This window comes from Perca flavescens, chromosome 5 (genome assembly GCF_004354835.1).
Source record: "Perca flavescens isolate YP-PL-M2 chromosome 5, PFLA_1.0, whole genome shotgun sequence".
Lineage (NCBI taxonomy): Eukaryota > Metazoa > Chordata > Actinopteri > Perciformes > Percidae > Perca > Perca flavescens.
Genome location: NC_041335.1, coordinates 39465829 through 39490828, shown reverse-complemented (window position 1 = coordinate 39490828; position 25000 = coordinate 39465829). Strand labels below are relative to the sequence as shown.

General features: G+C 42.3%; 1 protein-coding gene across 1 annotated transcript in view; it reads left to right on the top strand.

The window, feature by feature from the left end:
- The first annotated feature begins 785 nt into the window (after positions 1-785).
- LOC114555160 (rapamycin-insensitive companion of mTOR) overlaps positions 786-25000 on the top strand; it is a 51776-nt gene continuing 27561 nt past the window's right edge. The window contains exons 1-13 of the mRNA XM_028577349.1: positions 786-866; positions 979-1026; positions 9030-9127; positions 9859-9923; positions 11136-11267; positions 12892-12955; positions 14322-14448; positions 17702-17871; positions 18835-18902; positions 20821-20888; positions 21141-21223; positions 22343-22430; positions 23923-24013. Coding sequence (XP_028433150.1) covers positions 818-866; positions 979-1026; positions 9030-9127; positions 9859-9923; positions 11136-11267; positions 12892-12955; positions 14322-14448; positions 17702-17871; positions 18835-18902; positions 20821-20888; positions 21141-21223; positions 22343-22430; positions 23923-24013 — 1151 coding nt within the window. The 5' untranslated portion in view covers positions 786-817. The remainder of the gene's footprint in view (positions 867-978; positions 1027-9029; positions 9128-9858; positions 9924-11135; positions 11268-12891; positions 12956-14321; positions 14449-17701; positions 17872-18834; positions 18903-20820; positions 20889-21140; positions 21224-22342; positions 22431-23922; positions 24014-25000) is intronic.

Here is a 25000-nt window from a genome sequence, read left to right as displayed (position 1 = left end):
AAAGTCCTGATTATTTACATGGAGTCTGGTGGAGATATGCTGGCTCTATATACGCTAAAAGTCCTGATTATTTACATGGAGTCTGGTGGAGATATGCTGGCTCTATACACGCTAAAAGTCCTGATTATTTACATGGAGTCTGGTGGAGATATGCTGGCTCTATACACACTAAAAGTCCTGATTATTTACATGGAGTCTGGTGGAGATATGCTGGCTCTATACACCTAAAAGTCCTGATTATTTACATGGAGTTTGGTGATGGTGGTTTCGGGGCTGTTTCATGTTAAACTAAAAGGATCTTACTCTTCACATTAAACAGATATATTCATTGATGATGCATACTGTGGGGATTACTGTGACTTTTTTTTATATCAACAATAAAGATTGCCTATTGCCTAATTTATTTGTCAGGATGTATTTCATATACATATTTATTTATTGTATATGGAATAAAATTGCATTCCATAGATTTTGACCTCTATTTTAAAAGATAATCGTCTGAGATAAAAAATAAAAAAATAAAAATAATTGCTAAAAATAATAATAATAATTAAATAAAAATATATATATTTTTTTTAATTTAAAAAATGAATCTTTCATTTTCTTTTTAGAAAAAGCTCTTTCTTCACTGACCATAAAACAGTTTCTGGGTCAGAATTAAGTTTGTATCCCTGATAGAGAGATCGGAGCGGGAGGAAGGTAAGATCTGATCCTAGGTCTGCTGCTGCCGAGTCACGACACCAACCGTTTTATTGTTGTTTTCTTTTCTCGCGAGAAACCGCGAAGTTTCCGGTGTTGTGTGTATGTTCCTGGAAACATGGCGGCCAGCTTCCGCGGCCGTCCTATCCGGAGTCTTCGGATGCGAGGTAAGTGTGATAAACTCGACCCAGTGACACTCGTAATGGAGACATATTGTGTAACTACATCTTCTCAGGCTTGTGATAAACCTGGCGCCATTTCTCCCTGTGTTTCTGACAGGTCGGAATGACAGCGGGGAGGAGAACGTCCCGCTGGATCTCACCAGAGGTAAAACTAGCTTCATCCATCACCCGATTATTGCTCAAAATGGACGTGTAGCTGTCCCTACAAACAGTAGCCATATGTAGTGAAAGCCCCCTTCCACTTGGTAGTCCTCCCTTTCTGGGCCGTGTAATGTAACACAGGTAGCGATGTCATATTATCAAGCTAACTGACTAGCTACCTGAGTTAGCTAATGTTAGCTATATAGCTACCACAGGCTATCTATAGCTAGCTAAACCTAAACCAGCCACGATTTAAGATTTAAGGTTATTAATACCACAACGGGGACATGTAACACTGTTGCAGCAGCAGCAAGGGACAGGTGGACAAGCACAGGACACTCTCCATATAAACAAACCGTATTATTTAAAACACTGCACCATGGAACAGCCCCGAAATCCCCATCACCAAACTCCATCAGACTCCATGTAAATAATCAGGACTTTTTGCGTGTACAGAGCCAGCATATCTCCACCAGACTCCATGTAAATAATCAGGACTTTTAACGTGTATAGAGCCAGCATATTTCCACCAGACTCCATGTAAATAATCAGGATTTTTAGCGTGTATAGAGCCAGCATATCTCCACCAGACTCCATGTAAATAATCAGGACTTTAAGCGTGTATAGAGCCAGCATATCTCCACATCTAAATGGGTGAATTAAGGGTTTATTTCAACCAACCCAGAGTGGTGATTGTTGGAACAGTGGAAAGATGAACCAAGACGGCTTTTGGTAGTTTTATTTAGTTTCTGTCCACTTTGAATGAAGTGTGTTTTACGATGCTAAAATCACTGATTATTTACATGGAGTCTGGTGGGTTTAGCGAACGTAATTTCGCGGATGTTTTTATGTTGAAAAAAAGGATCTTACTCTTTAACAGAAAAGTCGACACAGGCTAGCTATAGTTAAACCAGCCATGATTCAAGATTTAAGGTTATTAATCTCACAACAAGCACAGGACACTCTCCATGTAAACAACCAGTAAATACATATAAGTAAAGAGCATACATAGTCAAATGTATTTCGCAGTATTATTGCCCGTTTTATCAGACGACGCTCTCTGTTGTTGTTGTTATAGCTGTTGTCTGTGAGTGGGGAAGATAGCCTGTTATGTATTTATGTATTTAGCCAGCCAGCCATAAGTGCTGTAGTCATGCATCGGTCATCTTAGGCTGTGACAGGAGGTTTAAGGCTAGCTGTTAGCTGAGTAGCATTGAGCCTGCGCAGATGAACTCCTGCAGCAGCAGTTTGTTTACATGAAGCATCGCGTCTCTGTCCCAGACTCTGGACATCTTTGTCTGTCTGTCTGTGAAGGTCTGACAACAGAATGGGAATGATCCCTACTGAGATAGACCTTTTTGGCCAGCCCAGTATGTCCCGCCACTATCCTCGGGCCGGGCCCTTCATCAAGCATTTGTGTTTTTTAAGTCATGACTTTATTAGCCTAACTGGGTGGGGAGAAAGCTATGGCTCTCCAGCTTCTCCCGTAGCTCTGGGTAGATGTCCAGCACTGACTGGAGTGGGAGGTAAACTGGGCTAAATCGGGTCTTCCCCAGGCTTCAACCGGGCCAGAGTCCTTTATAACTTCAGTTAGACGGCTCCCGTATTAGGGGCAGGAATCACCAGAGGCCACACAACACGATATCCTCACCATACCCATGTCACCATAAAATATTATTGCGATTTTAAACATATTGCAATATTCTGCGATGTATTGCAATTTATAACCTTTTTTCCAACTTCAAATTTTTCCACAATTTCAAGTTATGTCCCCCAAAACCGACTGAGCTCATGAAGAGGCGTACGTAGGACACGCCAATTCGTATGCCATGTTGGTAACACATAGGCGTGTTACCAAGACGCAAAATCGCTTTTTAGCGTGTTTGTCAACGCAATTCGCCCGCCATTGCGAGTGAGTTTTCGCCTTAGCGAGTAGTATAAAGGGACGTGAGCTTGGTTGGACTTTTGCTTTTTAAGCCTTCCCCCAGTGTTTCTTTCCTAAACCCTAACCGTTTATGGTTTTCCTAAGTGTGTTTTTGTCGCTTTTTAGCGTTACCAACTTTCCCAATTTTCTTGTCCTAAACCCAACCTTTTTTTTCCTGTTTTTTTTTTTCTTCTTCTTACACGTGCGTGACGTTGTTCTCGCAATAGTACGTCACGTTCTCGCGATAACACGCAACGTGGTGTTGATGTTTACATCCGCTGTATACAGCGTAGACACACACGCGGATACCTGAAAACGTGTCCAGGTTAGAGCTGTTGAAATTTATCTAATAATCAATGCATTGAATCGTGGACATGGACGATGCTGCATCGATAATCAGCCGGCTCATAATGCATTATTTCTGTTTATAATGTAATGTCGGCCTGACAACATTTCTGTTTATATATTCTGGTATGTTTTTGCACATTCAGGAGGTGCCATGTGCTCAGTGCTGTATAGTTTTATGTATCCAAGTTATTTAGTATTAGAGCACTGCAGAATGTTTGGTTTTGGAAGCTTGAAAAGCTCTGAATTAAATATCCTGCATGGACTTTAATAGAAACATGGATGTGAGGCATCGTGACAGTGATGATTCACACCTCTAATACCGATAACACGCCACTTAGCTTTAGGAAAGTGGCGTGTATGTTTACGCAAAGTCATGTTACCCAAAACGAAACTTGTTCAACATAGACACATTTCTCTTCTCGTGTGTTCAGCTCACTTCAGTTGTATTGCTGCAAAATGGGGATTGTCAAGCAGACAAACTGACCAACACACACACACACACACACACACACACACACACACACACACACACACATATATATATATATATATATATATATATATATATATATATATATATATATATATATATATATATATATATATTAGGGGCTGTCCTCGACTAAAGATATTCTTAGTCGACTAATCGATTAGTTGATTTAACTGACAGAGCTGTGCGCTTTGAGACTAGACTAGAGACTAGAAAAGCACAATATAAATGTAGTTAATTAACCATCTGTAAAACTGAGTTTCTCCACAATTAATCCTGCAAAAGCACCACTTTAAATCTTGTGTTTACCATAAATGTGCTCAGAAGTTTCTTGGAAATAAGTAATCAAGCATGAACAAGCATAAAAAATGACTAATGGACTAAAGAAATCTTAGTCGACTAAGACCAAAACTACCGATTAGTCGACTAAGAGGTGGCAGCCCTAATATATGTATGTATGTATGTATGTATGTATGTATGTATGTATGTATGTATGTATGTATTGTGTATATATATATAAAATAGATCCATACTTGGCGTCTGTGTACCGATACAGTATTGCCAGGGAAAATATTGCGATACTATGCTGTATCTATTTTCCCCAGCCACCCGTACCACGTATTAAAAACTTGTCGGTTTAACCGGGCTCAGACACATAATTCGAGGTAATGGGCCGGGCTCGGACACAACGTGCACGGGCTCTAGTAGGCTCGGGCTTGATTCTTTTAGGCCCGATCTGAGCTCAGCTCCCAAGCATGTGCGATGATCAACACAGTGACACAGAATGTGTTCCCAGTAGTAGCCCAATGGTCCGTTGAGTTGGGTTACCATCATCATGAGTGACCCAGTCGATCACACACTCTGCAACTGACCTTCACATGTTGGATTTATTTCATACATCTGATTTCAGATGTTGCTAAAATTGCACTTTTTTTAACTGTTATATTAAAGGGAGAAGAGCCTATTCCTTTTTTTTTTTTTTTTTATTTAACCAGGAAGAAACTCGTTGAGATTAAAAAATCTCTTTTTCAAGAGTGTCCTGGCCAAGGCAGGCAGCAGTACAACCACACATACAGTACATGCCAATACAAAATACACAAAAACACTTAGAACATAAAACAAGTGAAACAGCAAATCCCTCAGAGTCCACCAGAATACTAAACCCATCAGGTAAAACATCTGCAGCCAGAGGTCATTCCCTCCAAGTCAAACTACATCCTCTTAAAAGCCACCAATGACACCAGTTCAGTAAGTTTCATGGATTTTTTGCAACTTGTTCCATGCAGAGGGAGCAGCAAACTTAAATGCCTTTTCCCCCAGCTCAGTTCCAATGGTCCTTTGACCTGCTACTGTTACACCGAGCTAATCCAAGCTGCTCCTTAAGCTCGTGCTGTGTTCACTTTCAGTTTTCATTTGGGTATTCCTCCTGAGAGCCATGGGTTGGTAGTCTACATCTGGCTTCCGGCTGCTCTACTACTTCATTTGACCTGAACACAGCAGTCAGTGTTAAACTAGTTGAATAAATAGAGATTTGAGCCTCATTGAAATTAGTTTTGTGTAAATTGTTAATAATTCAGCAGTGGGAAAATAATCGCTAATTGAAAAATTCATTGTTAGTCGTTTAAAAGATTATCATTTGGTACAGCCCTAGTGTGTCTGTGTGTGTGTGTGTGTGTGTGTGTGTGTGTGTGTGTGTGTGTGTGTGTGTGTGTGTGTGTGTGTGTGTGTGTGTGTGTGTGTGTGTGTGTGTGTGTGTGTAATATATGGTAGTGTTTTTCTTGCGTGTGTTTTATTTAGTATATAGTTAACAATAGTTATTGTAACCTGTCTGCATACATTTCAACATGTTTTTCCTCCTCCGACACACACACACACACATGTCTGTATTACTATCTTTGTGGGGACTTGTCATTGACATAATGCATTCCCTAGCCCCTTACCTTAACCTTAACCATCACAACTAAATGCCTAACCTTAACCCTTACCCTAACCTTAACCATCACAACTAAATGCCTAACCTTAACCCTTACCCTAACCTTAACCATCACAACTAAATGCCTAACCTTAACCCTTACCCTAACCTTAACCATCACAACTAAATGCCTAACCTTAACCCTTACCCTTACCCTAACCATCACAACTAAATGCCTAACCTTAACCCTTACCCTCACCCTAACCATAACCTAATTCTAACCCTAATCCTAAAACCAAGTCTTAACCCTCAAACAGCCCTTTAAACTCATGGGGACCAGCATTTTGGTCCCCACGAGGCTGTGCAGACCCCACAAGTATACTGTAGTCCCCGGTTTTTGGACCCCACGAATATAGTAAAAAGGGTACACACACACACACACACACACACACACACACACACACACACACACACACACACACACACACACACACACACACACACACACACACAGTCTAGACGGAGGAAGCTGCACCTGAATTGCCCATTTGGATTATTAGTGTCTCTGAATCCGACTCAGACTCTCCCAGAATGCATCAGCCAGAGAGCTTTCCCTGTCAGACAGACTCCTGTGAACAGGTCTCTGGTTAGCCCTTACTTTAGGAATCATCTCCTGTAGACAACACAACACAACACATTTGTATATCTTGCACTCATTTAGGTAGAATAATTTCAGTGCTAGCAGAGTAGTTGGTAATCTATTAGAACTCTAACTGTTGTCATGTGTTTAAGGTTTAGTTTCTATTACTATTTAAATGATGGACTGGATAAATCTGGCTCTTATCCTCTGGGGGAATATTGCCCTCTATTTATTTAAAGGAGAAATCAGGCACAAAGGGAACCAAGGGGGTTAATAACGCATGTGTCCCGAGTCGAGCGTTCTCTGGGACATGTTTTCATGCTAATCAAATGTGTCTTTAGCTTTAAACAAGCTACAGCAAACCACTGATTAGCCGCTAACGCTAGCCTTCGGGGCAGAGGGTAAATCTCTATTTCTACACCGCTAACAAGGCTCAAAATAGCACCACACTTCCACGGTGGCAGAATGAGGGTAGGGCTGTGCAATTAATAGAAATTTAATCGTGATCATGATTTCGGCTCCCAACGATCACAGTAAACAGAATAATCGAGAAAAACTATTATTTCGCTCATTTACGTTTTTGCAAGTAAACTCTTATTTTCTCTCGTGTTCTGAATGAAAAAATAAAGTTTAAATAAGAAAAGTATTACGGCAAAGTTCACAGTTGTGTGTTTTTTTTTACTGTTGATTTATTTAACTTTTTCCACTGTTTTTTAAGTTCAATAATTGCAACATCTTTCCAGAAGTCAACGAGCGATCGTGTTTAAATTATCGTGAATTCAATACTGACCGAAATAATCGTGATTTATAATTTTTTTCCGTTATCGAGCAGCCCTAAATGAGGGGGCCCTACATGTAAACGCAAGCATTGAGAACTCTGTAAGTGTACAGACAGTTTATTAAAAAGATAGATTATAAATTAATGTTTACATTCGGCTGCCATCTTGGACGACAGTCCTGACGAGTCGAACCACCAACGCTGTGTTGGAGCTACGTTACTGGTCACTGGTCGCACGGTGTGCATGGTTTGACTGGCCCCCACATGTAAACATTAACTTACTGTCTTTATAATCTATATTTTTTCTAATAAACTGTCTGCCCACTTACAGAGTTCTCAATGCTTGTGTTTCCATGTAAGGACTCATTCTGCTACCGTGGAAGTGTGGTGCTATTTTGAGCCTTGTTAGTGGTGTAGAAATAGAGATTTACCCTCTGCCCCTGAAGGCTAGCGTTAGCGGCTAACCACACGTTAGCGGTAGCTAGTTTAAAGCTAGAGATGCATTAGACTAGCATGAAAACATGTCCCAGAGACACATATGTTATTAACCCCCTATAGGTTTGTTTTGCAGCGGAATTGTCTGATTGTGTGATTTCTCTTTTTTTACTGAAATGTTTCTGGAGCTGGTTTCCACACAAACTATATTATAACTATATTATAACTATATTATAACTGTATTATAACTATATTATAACTGTATTATAACTGTATTATAACTGTTATAAACCAGCGTTTAGAGGGTAACAGTGTGTGTGTGTTTTTAGAGGAACGTGAGAAGCACATAGTGGTTGGTAGGAACTGAGAACAAGGGACCACATCCTCAAGTCTGTCTCCGTCTGGGTCTTGTTTTGACTGAACACACGGAGTTAGTTTGCCCGGCTAAACCACTTCCTCCCTAAAACACACGAGTACACAGCGCTTCATCGGCCCGTGTTATGGCAACACGGCCTCACGCTCGTCTTGGTTACATTCAGGGTCTGAACTTCACACTCGCCAGGCGCCAAATCCAATCCAATCCACCTTTATTTATAAAGCACTTTAAGAAACAACATGGTTGACCAAAGTGCTGAACACAATCTAAAATAAGCAATAACATATAGAAGTGGCACAATGGAACAATGAAATAGCAATACAAAAAAAACAAAAAACAACCTCAAAAATCATCCCTCAGACTGAGTTAAAAGCCAAAGAAAATAAATGACTTTTAAGACGAGATTTAAAAAACGGGAAGTGACTCGGTCAGTCTTTTTTCGGTCAGTTTTCGACAGTTTTCTGTCTTTTTTTCAGAAAGGTTTTCAGTCAGTTTTAGGTCTTTTCTCAGTCAGTTTTAGGTCAGTTTTCACTCTGGTTTTCATTCAGTTTTCTGTCTGTTTTCACTCTGGTTTTCAGTCAGTTTTAGGTCTTTTCTCAGTCAGTTTTAGGTCAGTTTTCACTCTGGTTTTCAGTCAGTTTTCTGTCTGTTTTCACTCTGGTTTTCAGTCAGTTTTCTGTCTGTTTTCACTCTGGTTTTCAGTCAGTTTTCTGTCTGTTTTCACTCTGGTTTTCAGTCAGTTTTAGGTCAGTTTTCACTCTGGTTTTCAGTCAGTTTTCTGTCAGTTTTCACTCTGGTTTTCAGTCAGTTTTCTGTCAGTTTTCACTCTGGTTTTCAGTCAGTTTTCTGTCAGTTTTCACTCTGGTTTTCAGTCAGTTTTCTGTCTGTTTTCACTCTGGTTTTCAGTCAGTTTTAGGTCAGTTTTCTGTCTGTTTTCCGGTATGTGTAGTTTTTAGGCAGCCACTACTTCCCACCCCAACCATAAAGTTTTTGGATGTTTTAAAGAAAACAGAATCTATTCTTTTAGCCGGTAGATTTATCTGAGTCAGAAAGTTAATTTGGGACACTGGTTTCATCTTATTTCCTTTCCTTTCTCTCCGGCAGAACCGTCAGAAAACTTCCGGGAAATCCTTCAAAATGTGGCCAAACCGCACGGAGTCAGTAACATGCGCAAACTGGGCCACCTGAACAACTTCATAAAGGTAAGGCCACCACCGAGTTATAGAGAGAACAAGCCCCGCCCCTTCCTGTGTGTAAGTCCCGCCCCTTCCTGTGTCCACCGTGGGACCTTATTTCAGTTGAAATGTGTCCACTAGTGAACCAGGAGGACAGATAATGTTCTGATCCTGTATGAACTGAGCCATGAGTCACACAGCAAAGATACGTTCTATCAAGTGAAGAAAGTCTGTTTGTGGTAAAACTGTTAAAGTATCACACACACACACACACACACACACATACGCATGCACACACACACACACACACACACACACACACACATACGCATGCACACACACACACACACACACACACACACACACACACACACACACACACACACACGCATGCACACACACACACACACACACACACACACACACACACACACACACACACACACACACACACACACACACACACACACACACACACACAGAGACACACACACACACACACACAGACACACACACACACAGACACACACACACACACACACACACACACACACACACACACACACAGACACACACAGACACACATACGCACACACACAGAGACACACACACACACACACACATACGCACACACACAGACACACACACACACACACACACACGCACACACACACACACACACATACACACACACACAGAGACACACAACAGTTTTGTGTGTGTGTGAATCACTTCTCGGTTTGTTGTCTCTGTTGCAGCTGCTATGCAGCATCAGCCACCGCGAGGAGAACTTTGGCTTTACTTACGAAGAAATCATTATTTGGTAAGTGGTGTGTGTCTCTGTGTGAGTGTGTGTCTGTCTGTCTGTCTGTCTGTCTGTCTGTCTGTCTGTCTAGTTTCCAGCAGACATAATAATATATCCTGTATTTACATCCATGGAATATATCGTCTGCATTTAACCTTTCCTAACTATTGTCCGGCGCTACGATTTAAACAGATTCCAGACTTAATGTTTAAAGGGTCATTTAGGTTCTTCTAAACATGGATCCTATTTCCCCATTGGTCCAGTATTGAGCATGAACACTGTAACCAAACTCCACCAGACTCCATGTAAATAATCAGGACTTTTAGCGTGTATAGAGCCAGCATATCTCCACCAGACTCCATGTAAATAATCAGGACTTTTAGCGTGTATAGAGCCAGCATATCTCCACCAGACTCCATGTAAATAATCAGGACTTTTAGCGTGTATAGAGCCAGCATATCTCCACCAGACTCCATGTAAATAATCAGGACATTTAGCGTGTATAGAGCCAGCATATTTCCACATGTAAATGGGTGAATTAAGGGTTTATTTCAACCAAACCAGAGTGGTGATTGTTGTAACATTGGAAAAATGAACCAAGTCGGCGTTTGGTAGTTTTATTTAGTTTCTGTCCACTTTGATTGAAGTGTGTTTTACGATGATAAAAGTCCTGATTATTTACATGGAGTCTGGTGGAGATATGCTGGCTCTATACACGCTAAAAGTCCTGATTATTTACATGGAGTCTGGTGGAGATATGCTGGCTCTATACACGCTAAAAGTCCTGATTATTTACATGGAGTCTGGTGGAGATATGCTGACTCTATACATGCTAAAAGTCCTGATTATTTACATGGAGTCTGGTGGAGTTTGGTGATGGGGATTTTGGGGCTGTTTCATGTTAAACTAAAAGGATCTTCCTCTTTAACTAAATGTCTATCTCTGGAGGGATCCATCCCATAATGTTGTCAGACACTTAGAATAATAATCTGAGTTTGTCAGCGGCAACAACAGAACTTTTAGTGGACTCTCTCTGCTGCTGAACATTAGTCCTGTAGGGTTAGATCACAGCTCGGTACTCGTTTAATACTGGACCAGTTTCAGAGATTATTGATCACATCCGACACTCAGACACCGAGACAAGGGAACATAGAGCCCACTAAGTCTTATTAAATTGTATCTTATGTTGGTTTTGCATTCTTGGACTCATGTTGTGTGTGTGTTTTCCAGTCTGCGACTGGCTCTTCTGAATGAGGCGAAGGAAGTGCGTGCGGCAGGCCTGCGGGCGCTGCGTTACCTCATCAGAGACACCAGCGTGCTGCAGAAGGTCCTCCGGCTGCAGGTGGACTACTTGATAGCCAGGTGAGATCTGCTCGGACAAATCGGGGTTGATATTAACTCTCCTGGTGTCCTCGGGGCTAATCTGACCCACTCTGTAAAAGTTTCTTTATCAGAAACGTGGGTTTCTGTCAACCAAAATGTTAAAAATAAGTAACGTGGAAGTTAGATACACCATCAGTTCACTACTTTCACTGAATCTGGATGTTTAGTCCATTTTATAGCATGTAGAGACAAAATGATGAAATAACTTTGAAAAATGTAGGAAAAAAAATGTCAAAAGCTTTAAAGAAAAGTCACATGACACACAGACACACAGAGACAGACACACACACAGAGACAGACACACACACAGAGACAGACACACACACAGAGACAGACACACACACACACAGAGACAGACAGACACACAGAGACAGACACACACACAGAGACAGACACACACACAGAGACAGACAGACACACAGAGACAGACAGACACACAGAGACAGACACACACACAGAGACAGACACACACACAGAGACAGACACACACACACACAGAGACAGACACACAGAGACAGACACACACACAGAGACAGACACACACACAGACAGACACACAGAGACAGACACACAGAGACAGACACACACACAGAGACAGACACACACACACAGAGACAGACACACACACACACAGAGACAGACACACAGAGACAGACACACACACACAGAGACAGACACACACACACACACACACAGAGACAGACACACACACAGAGACAGACACACACAGAGACAGACACACACACAGAGACAGACACACAGACAGACACACACACAGAGACAGACACACAGAGACAGACACACACACAGAGACAGACACACACAGAGACAGACACACACACACAGAGACAGACACACACAGAGACAGACACACACACAGAGACACACACACAGAGACAGACACACACACAGAGACAGACACACACAGAGACAGACACACAGAGACAGACACACACACAGAGACAGACACACACACAGAGACAGACACACACACAGAGACAGACACACAGAGACTGACACACACACACAGACAGACACACAGAGACAGACACATAGACACACACACACGGACACACACAGAGACAGACACACACACACACACACAGACTGACACACACACAGAGACAGACACACACAGATACACAGAGACAGACAGACACACGCACACAGACAGACAAACACACAGACACACACAGAGACAGACACACATACACACACATATACACAGACACAGAGACGGACAGACACACACACACACAGTGACGCACTCTAAATTTCTTGGGTTTCTTGTGGGAAAAGCTTTAAAAAAAGAAAATGTCAAAAAAGCAGACAATTATTCACAGAAACTTTGATAAGTGTGGAAAAGGACAACCAAAACTTTTTTACATTTTGACCCAGTACAACCAAACGTTGCCGGGACAACGCAAGGGTTAGAGAGGAAAGTCCTGGGAGTGACTCATTTAGTGTGTGTGTGTGTGTGTGTGTGTGTGTGTGTGTGTGTGTGTGTGTGTGTGTGTGTGTGTGTGTGTGTGTGTGTGTGTGTGTGTGTGTGTGTGTGTGTGTGTGTGTGTGTGTGTGTGTGTGTGTGTGTGTGTTCGTTCAGATGCATCGACATCCAGCAGAGCAACGAGGGCGAGCGGACTCAGGCTCTGAGGCTCGTCAGAAAGGTAACGTCACACCTTTTTATTTTGGTTTTTATACGTTTCAAAAAGCCTCAAATACTAGTATCCATATCTGAGAGTATGGGACATCATACACTGATCTAATACTAGGGGTACATTACGTGGGACACACACACATAGAAACATACAGACACACACACACACTAAATTACTTGTGTTACGTGCAATATGTTTTTTTTGTGCAATACTTGATGTGCAATGATAAAAGGAAGGAAGTTCTCTGCTGTATTAGTTCCTGTTTCACAAAGGTTTAGAGGTTAGTAGTATACAGCTGTTCAAACACACAAACACACATATTTTTTAACCCACTATTGCACACACACACACACACACACACACACACACACACACACACACACACACACACAGTGACACACACACACACGCACACACACACACAGTGACACACACACATGTTTTAACCCACTGTTGTACAAACACACACACACACACACACACAGTGACACACACACATGTTTTAACCCACTGTTGTACAAACACACACACACACACACAGTGACACACATATATTTTTTAACCCACTGTTGTACACACACACACACACACACACACACACACACACACACGCACACAGTGACACACATATTTTTTAACCCACTGTTGTACACACACACACACACACACACACACACACACACACACACACAGTGACACACACATTTTTTAACCCACTGTTGTACACACACACACACACACACACACACACACACAGTGACACACACACAGTGACACACACACATATTTTTTAACCCACTGTTGTACGCACACATACACACACAGTGACACACACACACATATTTTTTAACCCACTGTTGTACACACACAGTGACACACACACACAGTGACACACACACGCAGTGACACACACATATATTTTTTAACCCACTGTTGTACACACAGACACACACACACAGTGACACACACACGCAGTGACACACACACGCAGTGACACACACACGCAGTGACATACACACATATTTTTTAACCCACTGTTGTACTCACACACACACACACACACACACACACACACACGGTGAGTCTTTCTGTTATCCATTAATCTGCTGATTATTTTGTAGATAAATCTATTAATCGTTTGTTCTATAAAATCAAACAAACTGAAACATTTTGATCCCAATTTCTCTCAAAGTCCAGTGAGATGTCTGTCGATGTTTTGTCCAAAACAAACAACCCCATATTTATATATATATCTGCTATATGACATATATCTTCAGTTTAATATGACATCTTTGAGCAGCTGAAGACAGACATTTCTGCATGAAAAACACTAAGTATTTCTCCTCCTCCGTGTGATGACTCATGCCCCCCGTAGATCATCACCGTCAACGCCATGCTGTTCCCCTCCTCTGTTGCTAACTCCCTCATCGCCGTGGGAACGGACGGACTCCAGGAGAGAGACCGCATGGTCCGCGCAGCCATCGCCATCGTGTGTGAGCTCGGTGAGTTCCTGCACAAGAGACGTTAAAGGGGAATTACTCTGAGACATTATGGGATGGATCACTACGGAGAGAGAGCTTTTAGTTAAGGAGGAAGATCCTTTTAGCTTAGTCACACACACAGAGACACACACACACACACACACACACACACACACACACACACACACACACACACACACACACACACACACACACACACAGAGAGACACGTATACACAAACAAACACACAGAGACACATATACACAAACACACACACACACACAGAGACACACAACCACACACGCAGAGACACATATACACAAACACACACACACAGAGTCACATATACACACACATACACACACACACAGACATATACACAAACACACACACAGAGACACTTATACACAAACACACACACAGACAGACACACAGTGACACACACACACACACACACACACACACACACACACACACACACACAGACACATATACACAAACACACACACACACACAGACACATATACAAAAACACACACACACAGACACATATACACACATACACACACAGAGACACACACACACACACACACACACACACATATTTACACAAACACACACACAGAGAGACACATATACACACATACACACACACAGAGACACACACACAGACACATATACACAAACACACACACAGAGAGACACATATACCCACACACACACACACACACACAGAGATACACATACACAAACACACACAAACTCCATGTAAATAATCAGGACTTTTAGTGTGTATAGAGCCATCATTTCTCCACCAGACTCCATGTAAATAATCAGGACTTTTAGTGTGTATAGAGCCAGTATATCTCCACCAGACTCCATGTAAATAATCAGGACTTTTAGCGTGTATAGAGCCAGCATATCTCCACCAGACTCCATGTAAATAATCAGGACTTTTAGCGTGTATAGAGCCAGCATATCTCCACCAGACTCCATGTAAATAATCAGGACTTTTAGCGTGTATAGAGCCAGCATATCTCCACCAGACTCCATGTAAATAATCAGGACTTTTAGCACGTTTAGAGCCAGCATATCTCCACCAGACTCCATGTAAATAATCAGGACTTTTAGCGTGTATAGAGCCAGCATATCTCCACCAGACTCCATGTAAATAATCAGGACTTTTAGCACGTTTAGAGCCAGCATATCTCCACCAGACTCCATGTAAATAATCAGGACTTTTTAGCGTGTATAGAGCCAGCATATCTCCACCAGACTCCATGTAAATAATCAGGACTTTTAGCACGTTTAGAGCCAGCATATCTCCACCAGACTCCATGTAAATAATCAGGACTTTTAGCACATATAGAGCCAGCATATCTCCACATGTAAATGTGTGAATTAAAGGTTTATTTCAACCAAACCAGAGTGGTGATTGTTGGAACAGTGGAAAGATGAACCAAGACGGCTTTTGGTAGTTTTATTTAGTTTCTGTCCACTCTGAATGAAGTGTGTTTCACGATGATAAAAGTCCTGATTATTTACATGGAGTCTGGTGGAGTTTCAGTGTCAAAAACAGCACTTTTACTGTAGTGGATGGAAACTTAAGGTGAACATTTGTTATTTGTTTGCTTCTGACAGTTACAGTACAGCGTTCGCCCTCCATACTGGACCAATTTCCAAGCTTTTTGTTTACATCAGTCACTTAGAAACTAATGCACAGGGAAATAGGGTCCAGGTTGAAACAAAGTTACACTTTAATTCTAACACAGGGGCTATGTGAGTGGACAGAGTTACTTGGTAAAATACTTGTTATGAAGTATGGTATGAGTGTGTGAAAAGTAGGGCTGCTCCCTCTTAGTGGATTAGTCGACTAATCGGTGGTTTTGGTCTTAGTCAACTTAGATCTCTTTAGTCCATTAGTCATGTTTGATGCTGTTTTCATGCTGAATGATTTATTTCCAAGAAGCGTACGAGCACATCTCTGGTAAACACAAGAATTAAAGTGGTGCTTTAAGCACGACTCTTTGTGGAGAATGTAGTTTAAACTCAGTAATTGTGTATTAGGTTATTACTGTCGCTCTGTTAAAGGCAAACGTTCCACTGTACTGTCGTTACGTGACTTTACGGTACTGTAGTTAAGTGAAAGTAGGTCAAGTTGTTATTTAGTGCCCCTACCAGCGCCAACATTTAATACGGTCTATTTACAGAGGGCATTTAAATGTATGTCAGATTGTTTCTATGTCAATTGTTAGCCAATAGTAGTAGAAACAAATATTTATGTAAAAAAGAACCACCCCCCGGTTGACATCGTCAACTGCCAATTTAGGGGACATCGCCCAACCTCAGGGCACAGTTTAAAGTGCCCATATTATGAAAAAATCACTTTTTTCTGGGATTTGGGGAGTTATTTTGTGTCTCTGGTGCTTCCACACACATACAAACTTCAAAAACAACCATCCATGGTGTTCTGAGTGAGATCTGGTTTCTGAATGTGTCCTGCCTTCAGTCTCCGGGTTAGCTGGTCACAATCGGCTCGGACTGTGACGTCACAGTCCGAAATGAGCTGGCTAACCACAACCGTCAGCTCGTAGCGTAGCATGCTAGCGTTAGCATGCTAACGCTAGCATGCTACGTTGTTCTCAATAGCAAAGCACTGCTACAACACACACAAGTTCACCATAATCTCCAAAAGAACTCCTCCCATGTGCTCCCTGGTTTAGAAGAAGTCTCCCAGCTGATCCTGCCTTGGAACTGACTGAAGTTGGAGAAACAGACTTTCTTTTACTGTCTATGGAGCTAGCTGACATGAGCTACATCTGAGCTACTGAGCATGTGCGAGTGCAATCAAAGATAGTACAGAAGAAGAAGATGAAAAGAGGTCTCACTCTGTAGCTAAAACGGAAACCAGGTGAAAAGAGGATCTGCAGCAGTGAGAGAGAGCTGTGCAGTACAACAAAAACATGGTGTTTTGTTGATAATTAAACCATGTAAACCTATTCTGGTACAACCTTAAAATACAGTTATGAACCTGAAAATGAGCAGAATATGGGCACTTTAAGGAGTGTTAGTCGACTAAGAATTTCTTCAATTGAGCACAGCCCTGGTAAAAAGCCTCTGCTATGTCTCTGATACGTGTGTGTGTGTGTGTGTGTGTGTCTCTGTGTGTGTGTCTCTGTGTGTGTGTCTCTGTGTGTGTGTGTGTGTGTGTGTGTGTGTGTGTGTGTGTGTGTGTGTGTGTGTGTGTGTGTGTGTGTGTGTGTGTGTGTGTAGCTCTGAAGAACCCAGAGGTGGTGGCTAAGCGTGGTGGCCTCAGCACCATCCTGAAGAGCGTCATCGACTGTCAGCTGAGCCGCATCAACGAGGCTCTGATCACCACCATCCTCCATCTGCTCAACCACCCCCGCACCAGGCAGTACGTACGGGTAGACGTGGAGCTGGAGGTACACACACTGAGACACACACACACACACTGAGACACACACACTGAGACAGAGACACACACACACACACACACACTGAGACACACACACACTGAGACAGAGACACACACACACACACACACACACACACACTGAGACACACACACACACTGAGACACACACACACTGAGACAGAGACAGAGACACACACACACACACACACACACACACACACACACACTGAGACACACACACTGAGACAGAGACACACACACACACACACTGAGACAGAGAGACACACACACACACACACACACACACACACACACACACAGAGACACACACACTGAGACACACTGAGACAGAGACACACACACACACACACACACACACACACACACACACACACACACACACACACACACACACACACACACTGAGACACACTGAGACAGAGACACGCACACACACACACACACACACACACACACTGAGACACACACACTGAGACACACACACACTGAGACAGAGACACGCACACACTCACACACACACTGAGACACACACGGAGACACACACACACAAACAGAGACACACGCACACAGAGACACACACGGAGAGACACACACGGACACACAAACACACAGACACACACACACACACAGAGACACACACAAATAGAAACACACACACACACCTAGAGACAGGCACACCTAGAGACACACATACACACAGAGACACACACACCTAGAGACACGCACACACAGAGACACACACACATAGAGACACACACACACAGAAACACACACACCTAGAGACACGCACACACAGAGACACACACACAGAGACACACACACACAGAAACACACACAGAAACACACTCTCCACATGATCGCACACACAGAGGGAGACACACACACATTTCTAGATGTATTGTATAGTGTGTTGTGTGTAGTTCTCATCCCTCTCTTGTGTGTCCTGCAGCAAATCCTCGCACCTTTCACAGACTTCCACTACCGTCACAACGCTGACACGACTGAAGGGCAGCTCAAGTAAGTGTCTGTCTGCCTGTCTGTCTGTCTCTCTGTCTGTCTGCTTGTCTGTCTGTCTGTCTGTCTCTCTGCCTGCCTGCCTGCCTGCCTGCCTGCCTGCCTGTCTCTCTGCCTGCCTGTCTGTCTCTCTGTCGGTCTGTCTGTCTGTGCAGCTTTCCTGGATTGGTTGGGTCTTTTAGTGAAGTGTTTCCATGTGAACAGCTGTGTTTTCATGTGAACAGCTGTGTGTTTCCATGTGAACAGCTGTGTGTGTGTGTGTGTTTCCATGTGAACAGCTGTGTGTTTCCATGTGAACAGCTTTGTGTGTGTGTTCTCATGTGATCAGCTGTGTTTCCATGTGAACAGCTGTGTGTGTTCTCATGTGAACAGCTGTGTGTGTGTGTGTGTGTGTGTGTGTGTGTGTGTGTGTGTGTCTGTTTTCATGTGAACAACTGTGTGTGTGTGTTCTCATGTGAACAGCTGTGTGTGTGTTCTCATGTGAACAGCTGTGTTTCCATGTGAACAGCTGTGTGTGTTCTCATGTGAACAGCTGTGTGTGTGTGTGTGTGTGTGTGTGTGTGTCTGTTTTCATGTGAACAACTGTGTGTGTGTGTTTCCATGTGAACAGCTGTGTGTGTGTGTGTGTGTGTGTGTGTGTGTGTGTTTCCATGTGAACAGGTGTGTGTGTTTTCATGTGAACAGCTGTGTGTGTGTGTGTGTGTTTCCATGTGAACAGCTGTGTGTGTGTGTGTGTGTTTCCATGTGAACAGGTGTGTGTGTTTTCATGTGAACAGCTGTGTGTGTGTGTTTCCATGTGAACAGCTGTGTGTGTGTGTGTGTGTGTGTGTGTTTCCATGTGAACAGGTGTGTGTGTTTTCATGTGAACAGCTGTGTTCTCATGTGATCAGCTGTGTGTGTTTTCATGTGAACAGGTGTGTGTGTGTGTGTGTGTGTGTGTGTGTGTGTGTGTGTGTGTGTGTGTGTGTGTGTGTCTGTTTTCATGTGAACAACTGTGTGTGTGTGTTCTCATGTGAACAGCTGTGTGTTTCCATGTGAACAGCTGTGTGTGTGTGTTTCCATGTGAACAGCTGTGTGTTTCCATGTGAACAGCTGTGTGTGTTCTCATGTGAACAGTGTGTGTGTGTGTGTGTGTGTGTGTGTGTGTGTGTGTGTTTCCATGTGAACAGCTGTGTGTGTGTGTTTCCATGTGAACAGCTGTGTGTGTTCTCATGTGAACAGCTGTGTGTGTGTGTTTCCATGTGAACAGCTGTGTGTGTGTGTTTCCATGTGAACAGCTGTGTGTGTGTTTCCATGTGAACAGCTGTGTGTGTGTTTCCATGTGAACAGCTGTGTGTGTGTGTTTGTGTGTGTGTTTCCATGTGAACAGCTGTGTGTGTGTTTCCATGTGAACAGCTGTGTGTGTGTGTGTGTGTTTCCATGTGAACAGCTGTGTGTGTGTGTGTTCTCATGTGAACAGCTGTGTGTGTGTGTTCTCATGTGAACAGCTGTGTGTGTGTGTGTGTCTTCATGTGAACAGCTGTGTGTGTGTGTGTGTGTGTGTGTGTGTGTGTGTTTCCATGTGAACAGCTGTGTGTGTGTGTGTGTGTGTGTCCATGTGAACAGCTGTGTGTGTGTGTGTGTTTCCATGTGAACAGCTGTGTGTGTGTGTGTGTTTCCATGTGAACAGCTGTGTGTGTGTGTGTTTTTGTGAACCTGTGTGTGTGTGTGAACAGCTGTGTGTGTGTGTGTGTGTGTGTTTCCATGTGAACAGCTGTGTGTGTGTGTGTGTGTTTCCATGTGAACAGCTGTGTGTGTGTGTGTGTGTGTTTCCATGTGAACAGCTGTGTGTGTGTGTGTGTGTGTTTCCATGTGAACAGCTGTGTGTGTGTGTGTGTTTCCATGTGAACAGCTGTGTGTGTGTGTGTTTCCATGTCCTCAGGGAGGACCGAGAGGCCCGGTTCCTGTCCAGCAGGATGGCCATCGTGGCGGCCTTCCGCTCCTGGTCTGGTAAGGTCTCAGATGTCCTGACTAACATAGTTATTAGAGACATTCTAACAAGGTTTCTGCAGGGTCTTAAAGGGTCTTAAGAAGTCTCATTTGTAGTCCTGATACAGAGAATAATCTTTGGACTAGTGACCGAAAGAATAAACAGAAGAAAGAACTACAACACCAGAGAATAAGGAACTACAACAGGACTGGAGGGATGTGATGACCTCATGCTTTACTGTTTCTGAATGTGTTCTCTCTTTCTTCTCTCAGGGATCATCAACCTGTGCAAGGCTGGCAACTCAGGCATCCAGTCTCTCATCGGCTTACTGTGCATCCCAAACATGGAGGTTAGGGTGAGTGTTATAGAACTCAACTTTAACTAGACTTTAACTAGAGGTTAGGGGGAGTGTTATAGAAATCAACTTTAACTAGACTTTAACTAGAGGTTAGGGGGAGTGTTCACACCACTGTTAGAAAATAACTATAACTGGACTTTAACTACAGTTTACCTAGACTTTAACTAGACTATAACTGGAATTTAACTGGACTTTAACTACAGTTTACCTAGACTTTAACTAGACTATAACTGGAATTTAACTGGACTTTAACTAGACTATAACTGGAATTTAACTGGACTTTAACTAGACTATAACTGGAATTTAACTGGACTTTAACTAGACTATAACTGGAATTTAACTGGACTTTAACTAGACTATAACTGGAATTTAACTGGACTTTAACTAGACTATAACTGGAATTTAACTGGACTTTAACTGGACTTTAACTAGAGTTTAACTGGACTTTAACTGGACTTTAACTAGACTATAACTGGACTTTAACTAGACATTAACTAGAGTTTAGCAACATTGTAGGTCCATTAACTGAACGTTTACTTCTGGTTTCATTGACAGATATAATTGGCTAACGATGAAAGTTAGGGTATGGATACCCCCAGCCCTTTATATGTTGACACTAATGTCTTAGTTTAACTACCCCTACACCTCTACAGTTCCCCTGGCTCTGACAGGAGCCATATTAAACTAGGCTTTTTAAAGGTGAAGTACCTATCTGTTAAGGCATGGATACAGATATTTAGAAATGATGGTCAGGTTTGGGTCGGGTGTGTGTGTGTGTGTGTGTGTGTGTGTGTGTGTGTGTGTGTCTGTGTGTGTGTGTGTGTGTGTGTGTGTGTGTGTGTGTGTGTGTGTGTGTGTGTGTGTGTGTGTGTGTGTGTGTGTGTGTGTGTGTGTCTGTGTGTGTGTGTGTGTGTGTGTGTGTCTGTCTGTGTGTCCCATGTAATGTATCCCTAGTGCATGATCTCACATACTCGGTGATATCGAGAAGAGCGATAGAGAAAGAGGAAGCAGACATGTTGTAGATGCGAGCGGAGCAGAGTTGGTGGAATAAGTTTAAGTTTCTGTATGGAGTGGGTGTCTGATTGCTGTGATGTCATTCGCCCCCCCCCCCCCCAGAAAGGCTTGTTGGAGGTGTTATATGAGATCTTCAGGCTCCCCGTGCCCATCGCTACTCCAGACTTCACCGAAGCTCTGCTAAGTGTTGGTGAGAGATCTTATGTATTGATCTGTGTCTTTGTGCCATCACCATGGATCACCAATGTCTGAAGTTCTGTACTCTGATGTTTTGGGACTCTTTCAACACAAACGGTTTAAAAATCAGGTGCATCAGGACTGTTCAGGTTACAGCTGCTCAGAGGACCGATTTTCTTCATTTTTTTAATCGCTTTTTCTGACTGTTTTGTTACTTTTTCAGAGTTTTTGGTTACTTTTCGGTTACTTTTTCAGAGTTTTTGGTTACTTTTTGGTTACTTTTTCAGAGTTTCGTTACTTTTTGGATACTTTTTCAGAGTTTTTGGTTACTTTTTCATAGTTTTTGTTACTTTTTCAGAGTTTTTGGTTACTTTTTCATAGTTTTTGTTACTTTTCGGTTACTTTTTCATAGTTTTTGTTACTTTTTCAGAGTTTTCGGTTACTTTTCGGTTACTTTTTCAGAGTTTTTGTTACTTTTTCAGAGTTTTTGTTACTTTCTCAGAGTTTTTGGTTACTTTTTCAGAGTTTTGGTTAGTTTTCAGTTACTTTTTAATAGTTTTTGTTACTTTTTCAGAGTTTTTGTTACTTTTTCAGAGTTTTTGTTACTTTCTCAGAGTTTTTGGTTACTTTTTCAGAGTTTTGGTTACTTTTCAGTTACTTTTTAATAGTTTTTGTTACTTTTTCAGAGTTTTTGGTTACTTTTTCATAGTTTTTGTTACTTTATCATAGTTTTTGTTTCTTTTTCAGGGTTTTTGTTGCTTTTTGTCTCTTTCTCGAATTAGTTTTCTTTATTAAGCCTTGGGCAGGGCATTCAGAAGTCAAACTAAGAGTTTAGAGTCTCAACAGGTGGTGTTAGGAGTCCTGCGGAGGGTAAAGGTAAAGAGTTTCAGAGTTTTCGTTTACTTTTTCATAGTTTTTGTTACTTTTTCATAGTTTTTGGTTACTTTTTTGTTACTTTTTCAGAGTTTTTGTTACTTTTCCGTTACTTTTTAATAGTTTTTGTTACTTTTTCATAGTTTTTGGTTACTTTTTCCGAGTTTTTGTTACTTTTTCAGTTTTGTTTCTTTTTCAGGGTTTTTGTTGCTTTTTGTCTCTTTCTCGATTTTGTTTACTTCATTAAGCCTTGGGCAGGGCATTCAGAAGTCAAACTAAGAGTTTAGAGTCTCTCAACAGGTGGTGTTAGGAGTCCTGCGGAGGGTAAAGAGCTGGGTTTCTCTAGTCTCTCAGAATGAGAAACTAAACCTCTTGAAGAACCTAAACCCAAACTGAGTAACTCTTGAGTCTAACCGCCCTCTTAGAACTTCCACCTTCACTGAGAACCCAAACGAGTCCATATTTCAGACACAAAATCAAAATCGATCTCTGCTTCTTACCACGTTTTTGCATTTTTTTTTTGCTTTTTTAACATGTTTGATGCTTTTTTTTCATGTTTTTGAGGCTTTTTGTGAATAAGTCCATGTTTGGGACGTTCAGTGAGAGCTAATCTTTGCTGTGCCCGTCCTCAGACCCCGCCAGGTTCCAGGACACCTGGAGACTCTCTGATGGGTTTCTGGCTGCCGAGGCCAAAGTCATCCTACCCCACCGGGCCCGCTCCAGGTGAGAAGGAACAGGTTGTCAGTCTGTCCGTCCGTAGAGACTGGCATGGGGTACTTTCCATAATATCATCTCTCAAAATCAAACCAGCTATTAGGCTAACTGACATAACACCATGCCAATCTCTAGGTATGGAGGTTATGTGATGACGTGGGCGGGTCTATTTTAATTCCAAAGGCCAAGGGAACTTTATCAGGATGCATAGTATCCTGGATCCATGAAATAACTGGCCTTTAAAAATAAACATCTGCCTGCCTCTATGGGAATTTAAAGGTCTAAAAAGTCTCTTTTATATAGACCTTAGTGGTCCCCTAATACTGTATCTGAAGTCTCTTTTATATAAACCTTACTGGTCCCCTAATACTGTATCTGAAGTCTCTTTTATATAGACCTTAGTGGTCCCCTAATACTGTATCTGAAGTGTCTTTTATATAGACCTTAGTGGTCCCCTAATACTGTATCTGAAGTCTCTTTTATATAGACCTTAGTGGTCCCCTAATACTGTATCTGAAGTCTCTTTTATATAGACCTTAGTGGTCCCCTAATACTGTATCTGAAGTGGTCTTGACCAACTGCCACTTTGCTCGTTTGAAAGCCATGATGTCTCTCTCTCTCTCTCATGGGTGGGCCAAATTCTCTGGGCAGGCAAAGCTGAGAAAGGGGAGGTAACCTTTCCCCTTATGACCTCATAAGGAGAAGATTCCTGATTGGTCCATCTGAGCTTTCATTTTCTCAAAGGCAGAGCAGGATACCCAGGGCTCGGTTTACACCTATCACCATTTCTAGCCACTGGGGGACCATAGGCAGGCTGAGATCAGGACAGTCTCACGAGGCTAGGGCTCTAAGGCAGGCTGGGGGAACTCATATTCATGTTAAAAAACCACATTTTCATACCATAGGACCTTTAACATAGGGGTGGACTGACTTATGCCCCCTGTATTTTTCGATTGGAAACTTTGTATTGGTTTTAAACATGAATAGAGGTCACCA